Here is a 17,879-nt window from a genome sequence, read left to right on the forward strand (position 1 = left end):
TTTAGTGTAAAAAACGAAAAGTCTAATATAAGTAAACCATAAAATATATAATTTTTGAATGATTTTATATTTATGAGTCTTTTTTTTTCTATAACTAAAAACAATTTAAGTTTATAAGTCATATATATATATATATATATTAATAGTCAAAACTAAGAGAAAATTCAATTAAATTCTAAATTGGAGTCTAATTTTGCGCCACGTGTCTCATCTAATTTTTAAATTTATATTTCAAGTGAATTATTAGGTGCAAAAATTAAAAAATCTAAATTCAATTAGATTATAAATTAAATTTTAATTGGAGTTCAATTTTGTGCTTGTCTTCCATCTAATTTTTTAATTTTTGTGGCAAGTAAATTATTGAATGCAAAATTAGAAAAGTCTAGATCTAATTAGATTCTAAATTATATATATGTAATTGTGATTGTTTTTTGATATATCCATGCATATGCACGAAATTACACACTAGTCACAATAAATCATTCCAATAGGAAAATGCTGGAACTATTATAAATTTTACTTCAAAACCTTTACAAATTAATGTGACAATTTATATGATTTGTGGATCTCAACAACCTATTAAATGAAATTTTGAATTACTTTTTTGTTATTGGTGATATATATTTGTAAGCCTCATGTTATAAAATTGATAATATCCCTAATCTCATTCATTCAAATACTTGTTTATTATCTTCTTGAAGTGTCACTAATCACAATCATTGTTATATCGTTTGTAAGTTTTTTTTTTTTGTAATAAATTTGTTATAGATTTATCATTTTTTCTGAAAAAATAAAAATAAAAACATATTACAAAATAAAAGAATGGATTTTTGTTATAAAAAAATTATGATATTAAACACTAGCTAAATATTATTTAAGTGATAACAAAAATGCCACATTTAGATATATCGCCTTAGGCATCCAAATTTGTTAGGCCGCCCCTGTTCGTGGGTTGGAGAGGGGAGGATCTTGCTCTTCAAATTTGAAAGTTGTGGCTTTCCATCTTGGGAAGGTCTTGTTCTCTTTCTCTATTCTACTTTGTGAAATGTTTGGACAAACAAACTACTTAATTCTCACTTGAGCGAACATATGATGTCTATTTAAGAACAATTTATCTAGTTTTTTGCCGAAAACTTTTTAATAAAAGTGTGCTAAAGTACACTTGTTCCTTAAAAAAACTTTAAAAAGTGAAAAAAGTGGGAAAAAATAAGATTTTAAAAAGCTGTACATAAAAATTAAAAACCAAAAGCTAAAAATGACACTAAACTCACCCCTAAATGATCAGTTCCCATCACACACATAGATGGCTTGCGGTATATGATTTTTACACTTTTCAAGTGCCTATATAGATTTTTGTTTCTCGAATTTCTTTGATCCCTATTATATCTGTAAAGTCACAGCAGGCTTAGTGCAATTGATGGTGGTTCTGCAGAAAGCATTCCGATGATGCAGCAATAGAGCACACGACTTGCAACTGGTCTAAGGGAATCGAGTCACACGACATGTAGTTTAGTAAGGGATGATTAGTGTCAATTCTAGTATGGTTAAGATGCCACATGTCCTATGGTGATTAGTGATTAAAAATTTTGTTATTCCAAGAGCATTTCCCACTGAGTTAGTTAGAGTTTGTTAGGGAAATTCTCATATATAAATATCTCATTGCTTGTAATCTTATTAGTTAGTAAATCAATAATACAATTAAGAGATACATTGAATTTAGACTTTTCCCTCTAGGTTAGCTTGCTTTTCAATATCCTCTTTCTTTTTCTCTTTAAGTGGAATGCCCAATTGTATAGTTTATTAAATTTTGATTGAGAAGGATTAGGAATCTTCTTGGATAATTCTAGAGAAGAAGTTTGGTGGAAAAGGCTTTTGGGTTATTTGCCTTTCTTTGAAAATTATGCTAACCTAAGATTGTTTGTAAGTGCTTTTTAACCTATGTGGTAGGATGATCTTGATGATTCAATCTACCCAACTCATCATTGATCATTGATTATTGCATTTATTGGTTTCTCTACTCAACAAATTCCATCACTAATAGTCAAATCTTTAACTATCATTATAAGACTTGAATATCGCATACTAAAACATCAATAGATTTCTGATTAAAAGAAATATTAATAAATTTTTTTATGTATATATAATAATAAATAAAAACTATTGTTAATGCACCTTTTAAAGAATATGAATTAAAAGATGTTAAAACTTTAGCTATCACAATAAAATTTAAATATTATATATGTCAAAACATCAATTGGTTTCTTTCATATGTGCAACAATATTCGATTTTGAAGTGCACATCTCAAACAGTTGAGAGCACAACACAATAATAAAAAAAAAGTATTTATAGATCTAGCCTTAAAAATTTTAAAAACCGAAGATTCAAAAACTCATTTCCATAGGCTTAAAATTTTCAACAAAGACTATTCAACTACTGGAAAAACACAGCCTTTCACATTTCACTTTCGAACGACACAAGGGTATCACTGTGCTACCATTTTCCACAGGCCATCGCAATCATCTTGGGTATAACGTTAAACAGTTGAACTTGCTTGCTACGGCTTCGTAGTAGTACTTTCAATGGCCCACCGGGTTGTCATGTATCATAAATCATAATATTCAGCGAACCTAGCTAGATTTTTTCTCTTTAACCTTCTTTTGTAATAGATGATAAAAACCCTATATTCCTTTAAATTCAATCATGTCATTGGATATATGTACGGCCAAACAAATAAATAGAGGACAGAAAGAAATATAAAGGCAAGAAGAAAAGCCATAGCCTTTAAGCATGTTCATCACTTTCACTTTTTCACATACACAACTTTTTATCCATCTCTCTTTTGGACTATCAGGATACAGATACAAGAGAATCAAAGGCCCTGTATAACTTAACAGTAGTTGCAACTTTGCAATAAGTAGTCCACTAATTTTTTATTTCTAGGAAAACCAGTATGATCGGGTACGATGAAGACCTAAAATGTGGCACATAATAAAAAGAGTTACTGCACGTGTATTGAACTTTGCTTTATGTTTTGGAGAGCTTATGGGATAGATAAATAATTTAAAGTTTAAACAAATAGAACTAACTCTAATTTATTTGTTTAAAGTTACATTTGGACGCAACTTCGAACAAATAAGTTACCAAAACATAGGTTAATTTAAATACATACACACATGTTAGAGCTAGACTGCTAGCTACAAGCTACTAGCTCTAAATATTCCAAGAAACTAAGCTCACAATTTTGTTTTTCTACATCAAACTTCCAAAGATTTTTCACCCAACTGAATATGACTTCTAGCTTTGTTCTCATGCTGGAATTGTCCATCAAACTTGCAAAGAAAAATCATCTATCAAAAAATCATCGCTAAATTCAACCGACCCCATCATATCCCCAGAAATCACATCCCCATTGTCAGAGTCCAATGTTGATGATAAGACAGACATGTGGCCTAGTGATTCAAATGCCACAGTTCGATCCGGGGAAACTAGATAATCAGACGATGATGATTGGATGTGATCAATATCAGTATGATCACTAGGAATCTCTTCCTTGTATTCCTGCTTTATGGAGGATTGAAAGGGTGAGAAAAAGGGGTTGTCTTCTTTGCTGGTGATAGTGGAGTTGTCAAAACTTAGCAGCATGGAAGAGTCACTAGGTGGAGAAGAATCGAAGAACAATTCAGGGACTTTTAAGAAGTTTCTGCATGTGTGATGGCCTATATATGTGCTCCTATACTTTGGTGGATCATCATGGATTCTTTGCACATGTTTGGTTGCTTGGCACCCTTGATCATGTTTATGAGTGCACCTATAGTAATGCCTGTATCATACCCCACAAAATAGAATCAATTTTATGCTATTATTAGACAATTATAAAAGGAAATCAAGGGTTTGATTTATTTGTTTTTCTTTTTGGAATGGGTATAGAAAGTAAAGCATTTCCCAATACTTACTATACATGCTTAAGAAAACTTCAATATATTAATGGACTATGATGTACTCCAACATGATTCTAGCCACTATTAAATTCTAGCTTACCTTCTTCTCAAAAAAATAAATAAATAAAGAACAGTTCTTTTTCTCAATTACTTTTGGAAAATTAATAGGATTTTTTCTATAATGTTTAATCATGTCAAAATACTGATTAATTTTTTTTACTGGGCAATTTTAATCCCGGAAACAAAATTTTTCTTTTTTGTAGAGTTAAAAAAGAAAAAAAAAAAAAAAAGTTTTACCATGATTTTGTTGATTACTGAACTTGGGATTTGAGAACATTAAAGAGAATGTATCAAAAATGAAACAATAAATACCTTGGGAATTTGGCATTAAGGATAACTTTTTGTCCATATTTTCTCCACGCATGGCCGTCATCTGTCAGATTAGGAGTTTCTTTTGTCCACGACTGAGCTGTCTTCCTACAAGTAAGGAATCATATAACTTTGTTAGAAAACTTGACTTACATTAAGATTTCAATGCAAAAACCCAAGTACTCCATAAAAAAAGTCCAGAAATGGTTAATCCGGTTAATGAAACAAGGGACATACTAGTCTTTCAAAAGCATATACTTCTTTTTTGTCTTATAATTTACTAGTATTAGTACAGTTTAACACATGATCTTAGCTGTATATAAGCATATTAAAAAGGCAAACCTGTCCCTACTCCTACTTGTTAACTATTTATAGATAAGATCACTATTGATCTTAAGGTTTTATATATGTTTTAATTTTGGTAAACTAAAGGATATACAGTAGAATAGTACTTCCAAGCCAATTAGACAAAAACAAATAATAAAAACTTACAATAGTGATAGAGTAAATGAAAAAAAATTTACCTTCTCTTATAACAGCCTCTCCGATCCTTGTGTGTTGTACTCCTGGAACTTTCTTCTGAAGATTCCGATGACTTAGGGCCACCATTCCAATTGGTGACATGGGTATTGGCCTGAATTTGAGACACCTCATCAGACTCAGCGTTTTTCAATATCAAGAGGCTATTAGTAAAGGACTTCAAGATTTTCACAACAAGATCTTCAGCTGGGGCTGTCATGTTCTTGTTGTTGTTGTTGTTGTTATCTCCAGCTGACTTACTAAGCAAAGAACGTAGCTGATTTGCAATATCACGGCCTTCAACAAGCTCTTCTATTGCCTTTTTTTTGCTAGAAGGTAAGTTCTCAGGCCAAGTACACTCCATTGTTGTGTGTGAGTTTCAGTGCGTTTTGTGTATATGTGAAACTGTCTTTTGAGCTTTGAGTCCCTTGTGTTTGAGCTCTTTTTTTTTTACTAGCCAAAGTGAAGCAAAGCAAGAGGGTTTTATGTGAGTTAAGAAAAGCACCTTAGATTAAACAACATGTGCAAGGAAAATCAAAGGAACCTCGAAAGGAAAATTCCTCACGTTAATCAGCCTGTAAAGCCCACGCGCATTTCAATCACAATGATTCCCCGACTTAATCTAACCGTACACGTGTTCTCCACCTTGGTCGGATTTGGCGAAAGTACAAAATCCTGCTTTGGGAGCGAGTAAGGTATGGTGGTTGTTGATTACGAATGTGAACATGACGTCACGAGACGACGTCATGGGTGCTACGTCAAGCATCACAGCTGTTTGCCACGTGGCATAGAGGTTTATTTAATTCCCAAGTGGTACTCCCATTTTCCCTGTCTTTATAAGTTAATTCTAAACTGATTAAATGACGATTGTAACCTTGAGATGGTAGCGAGTGTGAGGCAGTTGGGTTCGGTGAATAAGGGCAAGTATGGGGGGCTAATATGGGGTTTTGAGCAATACGACAATAACTAGGTGGTTGGATCTTCCAAGTCCTTGGTGGCTGGGTCTTATGATTTTGGATAAGCATTCAATAGGTTGAGATAGTGTGATTCAGCCAAATAAAAATAGGTAGGGATAGTATGTAGTAAAGGTTCATCGTACTCCGTGTAACCCATGGGTAGGGCACATCTTCTATGGCTGCTATTTGAACCACGTAAGCCCATTTAAATTTTAGAGACATATTTCTGTGTCACACTTTTTGTCGCAGCTATACGAAACCACGTGAGCTTATTTAGATTTTAGAGACATTTTTGTATCGCAATTTTTGTCATGACATTGGCACGATCAAAAAAAAAGTGGTTGGTGAATATGGAAGTAATTGTTTATAGCTACAATCAATCACTTCATTCAATTAGGACAAATTAATTTTGTGGTTGGAGGCATATTGTTTAAAGAAAGTATTGTGTTTGTGTGTGTATTTTATGGCGAAAATTGGGAATTAAGCTCGTTTTTTTAAACAATATAATTAGTAGGTACAGTTTTAAAAGTATATATTTTATTATCATCTTGAGTCTTAAAAACTCGATTTTGGGCCTATAAATTGAGTCTTAAAGACTCGATTTTTGTGGTCTGATCACGTCTGACGTGACGCTTCTCCACGTGGCGTCCACTTAAAAATCGAGTCTCTAAAACTCGATTTATAAGAGAAGCAAAGTAAACAGTAGTATAATCTACTTTTGTTGATAACATCAAACCAAACATTAAAGTAAATGCTTTGAATTTCAAACACTTTGTTCACATGAGTAGTCAGAGTCTTGAAAACACAAGAAACAAAGAGACAAAAAGAAGGTAAAGAAAAATTGATCTAAGACCACAAAACAGAAGAGGAAGACGAAGCAATAGTGGCAAAATCAAAGAGATGTACGAACTAAACAGAAAAAATGACCAGGAGGAGAAGGGGAGAAGACCGATGATCTAGAGGCTGTGGCTACGGAGCGAAGTGGGCGACCCACGGCGATCTAAACCCAACCCACGGCTAACCACGAGCACCGATGACCACCGACGGCCACCCACACCCCACGACCACACAAGGCCCACATCGAGTTGAAGCCACCCACCCATGGTCCCACGCCTATCTGAAGCTGCCCACTCCGATCTCGATCTTCGATAGCGATCTAAACCCGACCCACGGCTAGCCACGAGCACTGACGACCACCGACGGCCACCCACGCTGGTCTGAAGCCACCCCCGCTGACTTGAAACCCATCCACCCATGGTCCCACGCCGATCCCACTCTGATCTTGATCTTCATAGTAACCCATGTTTCTGCTTCTGGATTTTTTTTTTTCTCTCTTTCTTCTTTGATGAGATGAGAAGGTGTAAAGGGCTATACTTGTTTTGTAAAAGGTTTATAAATCGAGTCTTAGAGACTCGATTTTCAAGTAAACACCATGTAAAAAAAATACATTATCAGATGTGATCAGACCATGAAAATTGAATCTTTAAGACTCGATTTATAGACCCAAAATCGAGTCTTTGAGACTCGAGATATTAGTAAAATATATACTTTTGAAACTATATCTACTAATTATATTGTTTGGAAAACGGACTTAATTCCCAATTTTGACCTGTGTTTTATAGTGTGGAAGAGGAGGTGCGAGATTGTATTTTGCTTTACCTATAATAATTTTGATTAGAGATCAAATATTATAAATTTACTATGGTATACGTGTTATTTTATTGAAAATTATAAATTATGTGATAATAATACTATATGCACCTTGTCATCAAAAAGTAAAAATTTTAATGTGAAATAGTCTCTTAAATAGAGAGAATCATATTCCATTATGGAATATGAGTTCCATGCATATCTTCTCATGGTATGCTGTAGATCTTACAATCTTATGAAACAATGTAAGGGATAATGCATATATGTAGTGCATAGGATATCTTTTCCTATGAATTAGACTTTCAAGTTTCAAATGGAGAAGATTTTATTTCCTCCCAAAATGTGAGTTCTATACATATCTTCTTGTAGTGTGTGAGTCCCACAATCATATGGGATCAATAAGATACTTTCTTGTGAAATAAACTCCCAACCGGAGAGCATCATATTCCCTCCCAAAATCTGAGTTTCATACATATGTTATATGTAGACACACATTTTGTGATGAGAGCACTTTATACAGCTGTTATAGGCTACACGAGATAACTATGGTATTTAGGCCTTTGGTTTGAAAATTTGATCTCTTTCAGCCACTCTACATATGATAATGAAATAAATTTGTCAGTTGGGTGATGCATTCTATGAGAAAGAGCACTTTATACAGTTGACATAGACTACACGAGAAAAATCTAGCATGAAGAGGCCTTTGGCTTGGAAAATTTATCTCTTGCATGATTATGATAAAAATCTTATAGTATGTGGGGCACACATTCTATAAGAAGGGCACTCGATACAGCTATTACAGCTTATACAGGAGATAATTATGTGGTATGAAGAGACCTTTGGGTTGGAAAAATTATCTGTTACATCTGATTTAAGTCAGATAATTAATACATTTATATCTTATAGTTCTCACAAGTGTGTAAGATCCATAGGTGTTGAAATGTCTATTTTATACGATTGTATGAAATATCTTCTCTTGAATTAAATTCAGTTTCTACCTTTTGTAAACAAGACAAAATAGATCTATAGATAGTAAGACGTGTATTTTATAGGGTTGAATGAGATAGCTTCTCTTGAATTAAATTGGGTTCCTACTTTTTTTAAACAAGACAAAATAAAGATGAGAGAGACAGAGACAGAGACAGAGAGTCGTACGAGGAACGAAAAATCAAACTAATTTTGAATAATTTTGGACGAAAGTGGAGTTTTTTTATTGGAGAAGACATTGTTAATATTAACAGATTTTGGAGACTTTAATAAGTATTTGAAAAAAGTTGGGGAAAAAAAGTTTATTAAGAAAGCCAACGTACGATGCATGTGCCTTATTCCTTAATGTGGCTGGCTCAAAAGAGTTTTCTCCTTCTTTAATGCTTGTCCCTCAAGGATCTACCAAACTAAGAGTATATTTTATTTTTCTTCCTAAAAAAAGTAGAGGATATATATATATATATATATATATATATAAAAATATAAAGTAGAGAATATTCTGGGAATAAGGGACGGAACTAGGATTCGGAAATGAGGGGGGCCAAAAGTATAAAAAAAATTGGTATAGACCAAACTTAACATAAGCTTGTTCAATTGCATTTTGTTAATTAACATCATAATATATTCGTGGTAATTCTAAATTATTCTATAATGAACCATTACCAATTTTAAATTTGGTGATTTTTCAAAAATTTATTTAATGGATTTTAGAAATTGGGACATCAAACTAGATGTTGACAATACTACATTTTCAATATGAGCTTCTAAATTATTTTGAATTTTTCTTTTAAAAAAAATCAAAATTAAACATTATTTTTCCATGATCTTAAAATAAAAGGCAACAATAATTAATTATAAGGAATTAATCCTACATCCACCTAACCATTTAAATAATATTTTGACATAAGATTGACAAATGTCTATCATTTCTTAAAAAATAACATTACCAAACAATTTATTACAGTAAACTCATTATATGATTTTTTTTTAATAAAAAAATAAACATTATTATTAGAGCAAACACAACTAAAAACTTTTTGAAAAAACTTAAAAAATATAACATTAAGCTCTTCACAGTTTACACCATGTGAACTGAAAATCATACATTTAATAATGCCAAATTGTGCTTTATTTTTGTTGTCAATATTAGTTTGTCTCTAGGTAATTCATATTATTTTTTGGGCAATTGGGTTTCTTTGGGCCAGATTTGTGCTTTTTTTTTTTTTTTTGGTTATTATCCAAAGGTTATTGTAATTATTTTTCAAGCAGCTGGGCAAAAGGATAGAATAAAACATATACTTTTGAAATTCATGGGCCAATTTATAATTTTTTTGGAGGGAGGGGCCAAGATTGCATATTTTGGGACAAATTGAAATTTGTCTTTGTGTACACACATACTAAGAATTTTTTTTTCAAAATTTAGGAGGGCCCCCCAGCCCAAGGCTAAGTCTGTTTCTGCTGGGGGTGTTTGATAGAGTAGTTTGAGATAAGATTTTTGTAGTTTGAGATGAGATTTTTGTAATTTCTTAAAATACGTGTAGATAAAAAAGTGTGTAAAAATATGTATAATGTTGTTTACAATGTAAAAATGTAAATTTGAAATCTAATACCAATCAAGGCCCTTTATTTTTTATAAGGGGTGTGGGTTTTTATTTCTTTTCTTTTCTCTTCTTTTTTTAGAAAAACGATATTTCTGTCTTTTGTACTTTTTTTTCTTTTTGTTTGTTTGGGGGGGGGGGGTGGTTAAATCGTACTACGTTGTTTAGTCGTCTTTACAAGTTAAAGTTAGCGCAAGATCCATCTTGAGGGAGGGAGAGCATATCAGCATAGACCATAGGGCGATAAAATCAGGGTGGAGCTAAACACACGTAGGAGAGGGGCATAGCCTTCCAAAAATTTTATAAAAAAAATCTTTATTATATATAAATTATTTTAAAATTTGAAAATTTAGCTCATAAAAATAAGAGTTAGTTCTTCAAATATCCAATGATACTCTTAAAAGAGTAATTGGTTTAATTGTTATAGGGCCAATATTTTATTTTTCATATATTTATCAATTTTTTTCGAAAATCTGACATCAAACATGTTTGAGTTTATTTTTTTTAATTCATTATGTGCTGATTAAACAAATTATTTAGTCATAAAAAAATATTATAACTAAAACTATACATTAAATTTTTTTTTTTTTTTTTTTAGTTGCCACGTTAAAGAGGGAGGTCCTCAAAAATTCACAGACAACAGTACTGCGGTCTAGCCGTCTAGCGGACCTTGACGCTAATAAAGAAAGACATTATGTACTCTACACAAAAGAGCACCATTTTATTTTTTCTTTTTTCTTTTTTCTTTTTTCTTTTTTTGAGCAAAGAGCACCATTTTCAATCTTTTTCCAAACAAAGGTAAAAGTAATGACTATTGAGTGGGTCCCATTTAAAACTCAACTTTCAATGGTTTCTCACGGCAATTCAACGAATTCAATTTAAGGAGAATGGGCGGGTCCCACAAAACAAGAATTTTTAAAATAAAAAAAATTAAGAAGCCATTTATGTAAATGGCACTAAAAGTTTATATCTATAAAATCATTTTTATTTGAGTTTAATATCTCTAAAATCATTAAAAGCTTAAAATGCTAGTTTCTTTGTTAACATTTTTGCCTTCCATCTCATTATTTTTTCATAGTTTTGAACTCTAAGTTTTTTTCATTTTTTTTATAAATCTAAAATTTAAGTACACTAAGGTCATCTTCTACATAATTTTATAAAAGTTTCAAGGTTGTGAGATACACATACAACTTTATAAGTATGTTACTCTATTCTTAATGCTTTTTATATTGACTTATTTTCTCAATTTAAGGAATCAATTTTATGTTTAAACTTTGTGTTTAGATTAATATCTTAATTTGATTGTTATTAACTATGATTTTTTTGAATCGTTATTTGCTATGAATTGATTGTTAATGTCAAGAGTGATTGAATAAATAAAACTAGGTATGAAAAATAAATTAAAGTTTACATTTATATTAGATTTTGTATGACAATGTCATAAGTATATAAATATATATATTTATTTTATTATATTGATTAATATTTTTCATATGAAAGTTACTTTTTCTCTTATCCGTTAATTATTCTTGCCCATCTTCCCCTATATTGAAATTTTGGCTCTGCCAGTAAGTTAGAGCAAGATAGCTCCAAACATGTTTGGAGCCAAACTTGTTCCTCTTAGTTTTGAATCATTTATGTTTTATAAAATTTCATTAGTTCAATTGAAATGTTTTTTACACACTATTGGCATACAATTTGATACAAACATTATTTTGATAGAAAATATTAAGTCTTTTTTTGTGTGTATATATAAAAAAAAAAAAAAAAGTGTATACATATGTGGTGGGGGTGTCTTAACTAATATATTAATGTCACAACTTGGCTCCAAATAAAAATTTTTGGCTCTAGCCCCGGATAAAATCATCTTCCTTTGTTTTTAAGTATATAAAATGATCATTAAAACATAGAATTTTTATTATGTATTAAAGAGATTTTTGGCATGGTTTAACTTTCAAACCAAAATTGACCGTAAAGATATTCTAGTTTGTTCACTAGTACATTTTCAATTAAATTGCATTGAGCATGAAAGCACCGGAATGTTGTGTCGCAAGATAATTTTTGCAAAAAAGAGGATACAATTAACTTGAATTATCGAAATATATCCTGTAATTGGATTTCTACTGATAAATAAATTCATCCAAATAAATGAAAAAGTGAAAATAACATGGCTGGTTGTCATGAAATAAGGAGAAATTAATGATATCGAATAGACTCATCAATACATATTTATAGCTATAACCAGCACAGCATTAAAAAAATGGGGTCTACCATGTCCATCTACTATATCTTCTAACACATTTAACAAATTTTTACCATCGGTACGGTGCTTATTCTACAAATATAAATGTTTGTAAAGTGTGAGGATTCAAGAGTTTAGGTCTCCAACAGAAGGCTTTAGTACATATATATATACACTTAAATTAAATTAAATCGCTAAAGTAGAATTTCTACCTTATTAAAAAAAAAAATCTTATTTCATGAAAACAATTGAAGGAATTGCAGGAACTTTTCTCAAGGAGCATCGTACTAGATAATTGTCAATGGTAGTTTAACATAATTTACATTCATCCAATTATTAAGGGAAGCCACTTTCTGGTGGAGTTGTTATACTAATACTAACTAATAAAGATCATTTATTATTATTATTATTAGAGATCAAATTCATTTGGACCCTTGAATAAAAGATCAATACCTTAATAAGAAGAATGCTGAGGTGGCCAAGTTTGAACACAAGATACCATTCACACGCGGGTGATGTGGAGTAACATTTGGAAAAGTTTAGGATCATGAAATTTTTCACAACTTCTTATCACAACTGTGATGTGACCCAATGTGATTAGTGAAAATAAATAATGAATTCATATGAAAATAATAATTAACTACTTACAATTTACCACGTCAAAATTGTAGCAAAAAAATTATGAAGTAACATGTGGTATTAAAAATCTAGAACTACTCAACATTTAGCTCGTTTTGACATGTACAGACTAGTTTCTAGTCAACGGATTCTTCTGTTGAATTTCATTTTGGTAATTGAGAATTTGAGGTACGGTGGAAAAAAGAAATTCAATGTAAGTCATATTTTCATAATAAATTTTAAGTGACAAGTTGTTATTGATAAGTAAAATAGTAATTTAAATAGTAGATTCAAATTAAAACCAATAATAACTTACCAACTAAGATTTGTCGCAAAAGCATTACTACTTACAAAATTTTCATAATCTATAAATTTGTCATTAATTTGCATATGAGTCTATCATTTTATTGTCTACTATTTACAATTTGTCACTTGTATAGTTATATATTTAAAAAATTATGTATCTAGATTTATTAAAAAGAAAAGTAATCAAATAGACAGTTAGATTGAATTGAAATTTGAAAGGTGTAAGGAAACTCTCTTTTTTTGTGTGTGTTTTTGTAGTTCTCTTCTTTTCGTTATTGGTTAGGGTTTATATGGTTTTTAGATCCAACCCAAGTCAAATAATAAGAAATTGAGATTAAAAAAAAAAGTTTTAAGTTCAAAATTTTAAATTTTTTAGGGTTTGGGAAGTGTTAGATTTATACATTAGATAATCAACAAAATATGCTTATTAAAATACTTTTATTGGTTTTATTATTAAAAAAATAATAATACAAGCAAGCGTGACCCTATTTCTCTCTTGAAATATTAATTAATTTAAGGTAAAACTGTAAAAGTGCTTATTAATATACAAATTTAAATAAATAATTTTTTAGAATCTTAGATATTAAGTTAACCCCGATTTATTTGACCAATTTCGATGGGCTCATGATTAGCTAAATGAATGAACTTGGGATGAGATTGGATTCTTAAAATATAAATAATACTATGAATATATATATATATATATATATATATATATATATAAAATACACTGACAATGAGATGTAGGGAGATTTGAACTCTAAATATGACATCAACTAAGTTTCAAAGCTTTTAACATAATACTATGAACTTAAGATAGAAGGTTATGTTAATGGGTACCCTTAAAGCAATTGTTAATAATCTATTTTAAGAAAAATTTTATAACATTTTTATGAAAATTGAAAAAACTGTCAATTTTTTTTTTTTCTTTTCATAAAAAAAAAATTCTTAAAATAGTTCACTAACAAATGCCTTTAGGGTATTCGTTAACATTTCTTAATATTTTTATTGAGTTTAAAATGGTTTATCTCATCCCAAACCCAACCCGTTTGTTGGTGCTTGTTTTTAGTTGGCACTCTTTGTATAATAATAATCATGAACAAAAAATTTTCATAGTCTTTGACTCTTTATAAGTGACTATATTAGAACTTAGATAACCTCAGCTTGAAATTTATGTTGAGACATATAAAAGGAAACGTTTACAGTTTACTCTTTACTGTTTTCTGCCTTCGTCCAACGTCAACGTGAAGTAGTGGTTGATGCATAAAAGAGTGCCTAGTACTAGTATTATGTAAAAAAGGAAAAATAAATGGTATTGATATGATTGGATTATAAGGAACGTGGGATTCACCCAACTCGGACTCTGCGCATAAATAAATTCACAAGAATAAATTTCACTAGCTACCTATATATGAAGAAATCCGACGTTAGAAATACAAAAACATATAATTTTAATGAAGAAGAAGAGGGTGATAGGATTAATTAAAGCTCAACCTATAAGAAAACGATGGCAGCCCCAACAGTTTAATTAGGTCTAACTCTATTGTCTACGAGAAATTATAAGGTCCACATAGTGGATCACATGGTGGACAAGTAACGTGGTCCACCATAGGGATGGCAATTCGTGTTCGCGTGTCGGGTTCGTGTCGTGTCAAGTCATGAGTATTCGACTACATAGGTCAACACTAACCCGACATGTTTATTAAACGGGTCAAGATTTCTCAACCCTAACACGACCCATTTATTAAACGGGTCAGTCGTGTCGACCTGTTTATCAGATTTTATCAAAATGAAAAATAAAAATTAATGAAAAAACAAACAAATAAATATTTTTAATATAAAATTCAGAACTAACGAATAACTGCATCACAAATAATCATTCAAAATTAAAGCATATCCCAATATCACAAATAATCAATCACAATATGTCAAAGAAAATAAATCACAACAACTAATAAGTTTATATACCTAGAGTTTGAAGGGTATATTGGCAAAATATCATTTAATTAAACGGGTCAGACGGGTCAAACAGGTTCTATGTGTTCAACACTAACCCAACCCATTTATTAAACGGGTTAGTCGTGTCAACCCAATATGACATGAACCCGTTAAGTCTCAACCCATAACCTGCTAATTTCGTGTCGTGTCGTGTCGTGTCGGGTTCGCGGATCGTGTCAAATTTTGCCAGCCCTAGTCCACCATTTCACTAAAAAACTCACACATATTTAAAATTAGTGAATTAGAAATTTTTTTTAAACAAGAACTGATTACTGATTCAGCCATTTTGAACAAGTGAAAGTTTTTAATGAAATAGTAGATAAGTAACGTGGTCCACCAGAGGACTATATAATTTCCCCATGTCTACCTTTTCTGAGAATAAGATGAATATGGTATGGACAATGGACCATTGATGTGAACAGGGATTGGAGTTGTTGCAATAAAGAACGCCAGCTATGTCTTTGTAAGTTCGGGGTACAATATGGGACACCATGTTGGCCACACCCTCACATAAAGAAATGCAGTCAAAGAAGCACATGGGAAGAGTATTTTCTTCTTTGGACAAGTAGTGAGAATAGGAGATTACGCGCTTGAATAGGTAACCCATGGCAAAACGGTAATTTGGGTTTTAAATGAATTAGTCGCTAATCCGTGCGATGAATGGAAAAACTATTGATTCTGAATAAAAATCTAACAATGAGTAAATAGACATACTGAAAAAAAAATGATTAATTAAAATTAATCTAAATAAATAATTAATCAACCAAAAATATAGCTTTTAATAAGAAAACAAAAAATCACATTAAACTAAATAAAAAGTATTTAAGGTAAACAATTAAGATCAACCTACTAATACGTAAATACCAAAAACCCTAAAACTTAAAACTTCAAAATTTATAGAATCTCCAAATTCTACTTTAGAACCAAACCAAATTCAACAAATTTATATATAATATACTAAATAAAAATTTATCATTCCCTAGGCTGGAAGATATAGGTTACATCTTTAATTTTTCTTCAAAAAAATAGAGATGTTTTATCTGCCATGTACAATATAAAAAAATAATTAGTAGAAATTTCAACTAGAAAACCAAACCAACATTAGTTTTTTTTTTTTTTTTTTGAATCTTATCATAGTTTTTGTTTTTATATAGATTATCAACGTTTGAGTTTGAGTTTAAGTATGACTTGATAGAAGGATAGACTTTCACTTCTTGTTAAGTTTTGATTAAACAAAAATAATTTTATTTTTAAAAAAATGATAATGATGAGTTTGAGTTTAAGTTGGACTTATTAGAGAGATAGAATTTCACTTCTGGTTAAATTTAAACTAAAAAATAATAATTTTATTTAAATATTGTACTAACGTGAAAAATTTGAAGAGTTTCAGAAGTTTTGGTTATATATATATATATATGTTTGTAAAAAAAAAAAAAAAAAAAAAAAAACTATGAGGAGTTGCTATTGCGAAATGAAGTTTTAAGTAGGCTCTCAAAACACCTAACCAAATGGATCAAGCAAGTGGGAGTTTACTAGGCTGACAAAAGGGGATCATATATGAAAAAACATTTACTGTGGGCTGTATAAAATGGTGGAGTTCGAAGGGTTGATGTTGCTTGGAATAATTTAATCAACTATCACTAACAAAGGAATAACATCACAAAAATTGGAAGAGCTCGACAGGAAATGAAAGAAATCCAAAACGAAAGTGGTTAATAATACAAGACAAAAATATGGCTCCCCAAGTTGAAAGATTTCATGTTGATCCCTTTTGAATAACAAACTGAAAACCTAGACCTATCCCCAACAGTCTTGATGATGACCCTTAAAGCTGATGGTCAAAATGCATTTGGCATATACCAAAACTAGTCCTGGGGCTCGAAAGCAACTCTCAACTTTTCAACTGTATTTCATTATATAAATGATTAATAACAACATATCAACATATAAGAGTATTAGTTTAAAACACATGAAACCTTTTAAATCAGTGATCACAATCATTTGATTATTTGATCCCAATTGGTGAATTTAAAAAGCAAACGAAGTGCATGAGTCGTTTTCCTTCCAGATATTCAGCCTAGTTGCTAGATCACAGAGCAAGAGGACTTTCCTCCTTTATCATATTCTGCTACCCAACTACTTAAATTCAGACAATATCAGCAACAACTTTGCACAGAGAGCAAAGGAAAAAGGAAGGAAAAGGAATTAAAATGCAGTTAATCGTTTCCCATATTTTTCTAGTGCAAGAAACACATTTTCTTTTAAAGGTACAAGAAAACATATATGTAAAGCCGAGTAATGAAGTATTTAACATTAATCTTCCTCAAGTGCTAAAACCACAATACATGCTCACTGCCTCACTATGGGGCAGCACATTCTTCACAATGATATGGTCTAAAGTCAAAAGGGAGGCTGGGTGGAAGTTGGATTTGTTATTCAAATTTTCATATTAGTATAGTAATATTTCCCTAGGAAGTTCAAAACATCAATGAGTGACAGGGATCAAACCATGGACGTCTCACTTGAAAACACTAGAAAATGCCCGTTGACCTAAAAGTATAATCTATGGCCTTAGCCATAGATTAAAGACTTGAAGTCTTTAATATGGGTATAATCTATGGCTAAGGCCATTAAAAAAGTTAACATATTCTTCACAGGTGCAAAAATGACCTGAGTTAATTGAGGAAGACTAACCTA

General features: G+C 30.9%; 1 protein-coding gene across 1 annotated transcript; it reads right to left on the reverse strand.

Moving 5' to 3' along the window:
• Nucleotides 1-3,060: 3,060 nt before the first annotated feature.
• LOC142609645 (WRKY DNA-binding transcription factor 70) lies at nucleotides 3,061-5,282 on the reverse strand. Its single transcript, XM_075781282.1, has 3 exons — nucleotides 4,833-5,282; nucleotides 4,312-4,416; nucleotides 3,061-3,821 (listed from the first exon to the last, which is right to left on the reverse strand). The coding sequence occupies exons 1-3, from the start codon at nucleotides 5,189-5,191 to the stop codon at nucleotides 3,326-3,328; spliced, it is 960 nt and encodes a 319-aa protein (XP_075637397.1). The 5' UTR covers nucleotides 5,192-5,282; the 3' UTR covers nucleotides 3,061-3,325.
• Nucleotides 5,283-17,879: the final 12,597 nt, after the last annotated feature.

This window comes from Castanea sativa, chromosome 9, assembly GCF_040712315.1.
Source record: "Castanea sativa cultivar Marrone di Chiusa Pesio chromosome 9, ASM4071231v1".
In the NCBI taxonomy this organism is placed as follows: domain Eukaryota; kingdom Viridiplantae; phylum Streptophyta; class Magnoliopsida; order Fagales; family Fagaceae; genus Castanea; species Castanea sativa.

Excerpts from the sequence above, each read along its gene's own strand:
- LOC142609645 (XM_075781282.1), bottom strand. The coding sequence starts at position 5,191 with ATGGAGTGTACTTGGCCTGAGAACTTACCTTCTAGCAAAAAAAAGGCA. Across the intron at positions 4,417-4,832 it reads AGAGGCTGTTATAAGAGAAG|GAAGACAGCTCAGTCGTGGA; the intron begins GTAAATTTTTTT and ends CCTTACTTGTAG. Across the intron at positions 3,822-4,311 it reads CTTAATGCCAAATTCCCAAG|GCATTACTATAGGTGCACTC; the intron begins GTATTTATTGTT and ends GGTATGATACAG.